This window comes from Pollicipes pollicipes, unplaced genomic scaffold (genome assembly GCF_011947565.3).
Source record: "Pollicipes pollicipes isolate AB1234 unplaced genomic scaffold, Ppol_2.1 Scaffold_4881;HRSCAF=5763_pilon_pilon_pilon, whole genome shotgun sequence".
NCBI lineage: Eukaryota > Metazoa > Arthropoda > Thecostraca > Pollicipedomorpha > Pollicipedidae > Pollicipes > Pollicipes pollicipes.
Window position 1 is genome coordinate 28,949,376 of NW_023596576.1, and position 3,798 is coordinate 28,953,173.

General features: G+C 52.6%; 1 protein-coding gene across 1 annotated transcript; it reads left to right on the plus strand.

The window, feature by feature from the left end:
- The first annotated feature begins 2,456 nt into the window (after window positions 1-2,456).
- LOC119100224 (uncharacterized) lies at window positions 2,457-3,798 on the plus strand. The gene is made up of 2 exons (XM_037223333.1): window positions 2,457-2,582; window positions 3,076-3,798. The coding sequence occupies exons 1-2, from the start codon at window positions 2,457-2,459 to the stop codon at window positions 3,700-3,702; spliced, it is 753 nt and encodes a 250-aa protein (XP_037079228.1). The 3' UTR covers window positions 3,703-3,798.

Genomic DNA, 3,798 nt, shown 5'->3' on the forward strand with positions numbered 1-3,798 from the left:
GTCAAGTCCGTCCTGCACCTGCCGCTCCCACCCTCGCCCACCCTGTCCCGGAGGACGTGTCGCTTTCGCGTTACGCCAGGGGTGATGGAGGCAGCCGTTACGGTTCTGAAGGCGGCCGCCCAGGGCATGAGTGACATCGAGCGTCTCTGCGTCATTTCGTTCGACGAAATGGCGCTGGACGGACGAGTCTGCTACGACTCCCCTGCCGACCAGCTGCTGTCAGCTTCGAAACTGCAGCTGGTCATGGTTCGGTCCCTCTGTGGGTCATGGAAGCGGCCGTTGTATTACGGTTTCGATGAACCGATGACAAGAAACACTGACGGATGTCATCAACGTGCTGGAGACGCTCGGCCTCCACGTGGTCGCCGCTGTATCCGACATGGGGACTCCGAACGAACTCATGTGGCGTAAAGCAGGCGTGACGGCTAACAAGACGTGAATTACTAACCCCGCTGACCCAGGACGGTGAGAATTTTTCCCGGAACCTTACGTATTGTTTTTTTTTTACATTGTGTGTCTATCAGTCTGTTTACTTATATGTTGACCGCAAGGCTGACACTTAAAATTAGAGTAAAATACATCACCTAAATTGTCAGTAGTCTGCACATCTTGTACAACATCTATGACACACCCAAGGCAGTCAGCGCATTGCTCGACAGCTCATACAAACGCGGATAGTGTTAAGTCATTTTGCCTTCGTCGTATCTGTAATGTGGAACATGTTTTGTTTATGAGCATGTTAATTTGATATCTAAGAAGCGAAGTGCTGTGCATTGCCTCGGGGTCGTCGGATTACTCAGGATTACCGGTTTGGTCTTTGCTGAAATATCAGGGATCCCATATCTAATCACATGTACGAATGTACTCGAATCGCTAGACCTGCTGTGGCCACGCACCTATAGCGTCAGGCTCAACGTTAATGTTATCATGTATTCCTCCAGGAAGGTGTGGGTGTTCGCTGACATCCCTCACCTTGTCAAGCTTATGAGGCGCCATGCCGTCGCGGAAGATGGGGGGCTACTGGCTCCATACGGACGTGGTAGCAACGCCCTGCTCAACCGGGCCACATTCAGCGAGCTGCTGGCTATTGACGGAGGCGAGCTGAGGATTTGTCCGAAGCTGACAAGCTTCCACCTTGAGGTGAGAAGCCACAGCTGAACTATCTGCGTGCTCTGCCGTGGTCAGGTCGGTCGGGTGAGGTGAGATCAGAAAATGCATGTCGAATTTTGCTTTTGAGCACAAGCACAGTTCGGCGTGGTCACCCACCAACCGCAGAACGACCGGAACGATCGTATCTCGGATTCCACTGAAAATTAGTAATAGGTAATAGGGGTTATCTGATGCGTAGAACTCATGTGGCACAAGATTGATTTTCCCTGATTTATGGGTCACGAGATATGACCCGAGACGCTTTCTTACGTACCTAAGCCATTGACACGTTCTTAGAGTGGTACCACAATAATGATCCACAGAATATTATCGGGGTGTGTATCTTTTGCGATCACAAGTAATTTTTTCACATTGGAACTGAAAAAGGAAATCACATAAGTTGCTCAGTGCATGTGCGAAGAGCATATTTACATAGATAAGGCAGTAATAATAGCTTTATTCCTCGGAGAAAAGTAGGAAAGTGGAGACATAGATCTGTTATTATTTCGGCAGCATGCCTTTATCGAAACATGTCATGCCTCCATGCGACGGCATTTGGGTCACGGTGCAGCGAGCCGTGACCCGAGAGAGCCTAACTCCTAATATTACCGGTCACATTTTTTGAGCCAGGGAGTGTACAAATTCTGCATAAAGAAAATGGCCTCCAGTATCTGGTTCTTTCATATCGAAGCAACAGAGGTCGCAGCCATGGGCGAGAAGCTCGCCTGCACGGCTCGCGGTGCTGCACGGTGACAGTGATTTACTGCCCTTCCCAGGCTTCCGGACAAAGCGCCCAGAGAGTACGCCTGGCGACGCAGCTGTTCTCCCAGTCTGTGGGGACCGGCATCGCCACCTATCTTCCTCGCCGTGGGGCGCAGGCCGAGGCAGTACTCACCATCGCCCGGTGGTTCGATACCAACAACAGCCGCACGCCTTAGGACGCGAAGCCGGAGCGCTGCGGCTACGGCATCACGCTGGCAGCAAACGTGGCGCAGGACGGGGCCCTGGCGGAGATGGAGAACCTGGTGTATGGGATGCGAAAGTTTACACCAATGTATCCTGACGGCCGCGTGGCGCTACTCCCCTTCCAAAAGGGCATACTGCCGAGTATAACGTCGCTCCGCGGCCGGTACGAAGAGCTCCAGCGAACAACTCCCGCTTTGGAGTACATCCTGACATCACATCTTAATCAGGATTGCTTAGAGAATTGCTTTTCACAGACCCGTGCTCTTGGCGGCACCAACACGGCACCTGACGCGGTGGAGGCGCGATGGAGGATACGAGTGCTGCTGATGGCGCCATCTCCAATGGTAGTTGCCAACAAGCAAGGCCGCGCCGTTCGACTGGAGCCAGGCACAGCTTTTAGCACAGGCCAGCGTCTGGACCAACCAGACAACCTGACAAACGAAACTCTGCAGGATCTCCAGATCCCGGTAGCATTGCTGACCATTATCTGGATGCATTACCATTGTTTCCGATAATGATAAAAATATCACTGAATTCCAGTAGTACTATTGCAAAGGAACGGAGCTCACTACATAGAACACGGAGAGTCTGTCGGAACGCTGAGTGGATCCGCATACAATATTTCGGTATGATTATTTGTGCCTCATCCCTCAATTGGCCCTGTTTGATCGCACGTTTAAACGTCACGTACAAAACATAAGCCGTAGATATCGATACGGTGCACGCAGCGCAGCGCTCGTCGGCCGTTGACCGTCCCTCTTATGTGCTCGGATTATGTCACGCTGGTCCACACAAAAATGTTGGTGTATAAAAACAAGGATGCGATAACAAAAGAATGGACATGTCTGGGTCCAAGGCGCTTCGTTGTCGCAATGGCAAACAAAACTACTGACATGTAATATGGTCTGATTAATGCACCTGTCAGGTACTTCGAAATGACTGCGTTTCGTTGCGTCGCAGATCCAAGATCCAGCTGTGGTGGAAGCGGCAGCGCATGCGGACGACGTGGAGGCCGCCTACCAACAAGCAGCTGCGATTCCCCCAGTGCCCGTCCTGGAGGAATTCGAAGAGGACGACAGGGTCAACGAGTCGGGCGAACACAAGCTCCATTGCGGTGACGGGGAAAGAACCGAAAATGGCCACCGCTGCGGCGCCGACACGGACGAGGTCAACATCGAGCACGAGGCGCTGGAATTCGTTGCTGGCCTCGTGGCAGCCAAGTGCAAGCACCTCGATCCAAGCATGGGATTGTCGACCCGAGAAACACCACCCAGCTGTGTGCCAGACAGCTGGATACGCACGATTAGTCGGGGTGGCCTGGTGGTACCGTCGCCGGCCTGGATGAACGTTGTCGAGGCTTTCGAGGTCGTTTTCCAGCTAGTGATGGGCCGAGACATTGGTATTGTCGATCGTCTCACTAAGCTTCTGCTGAAAAAGTTTTCTGCGTTGGACAAGCGGATCGCACGGAAGCTGGTGACGACGCGCATCCATCTCCGCCTCAGATGGCTCAATCAAGCTAGGGCTGAGCGGGCAGCTGCCAGGCGCGCAGCCAAACAAGTGCGACAGCACGTGGACAGCACGATGTGAGCATCGTTGTGCTTACGTGAACATACGTTGGTGAGTTTGAATGAGCATCGTTGTGCCTTCTTTTTTTGGTTTGTATGCTTGTGTGTCCGAGACATA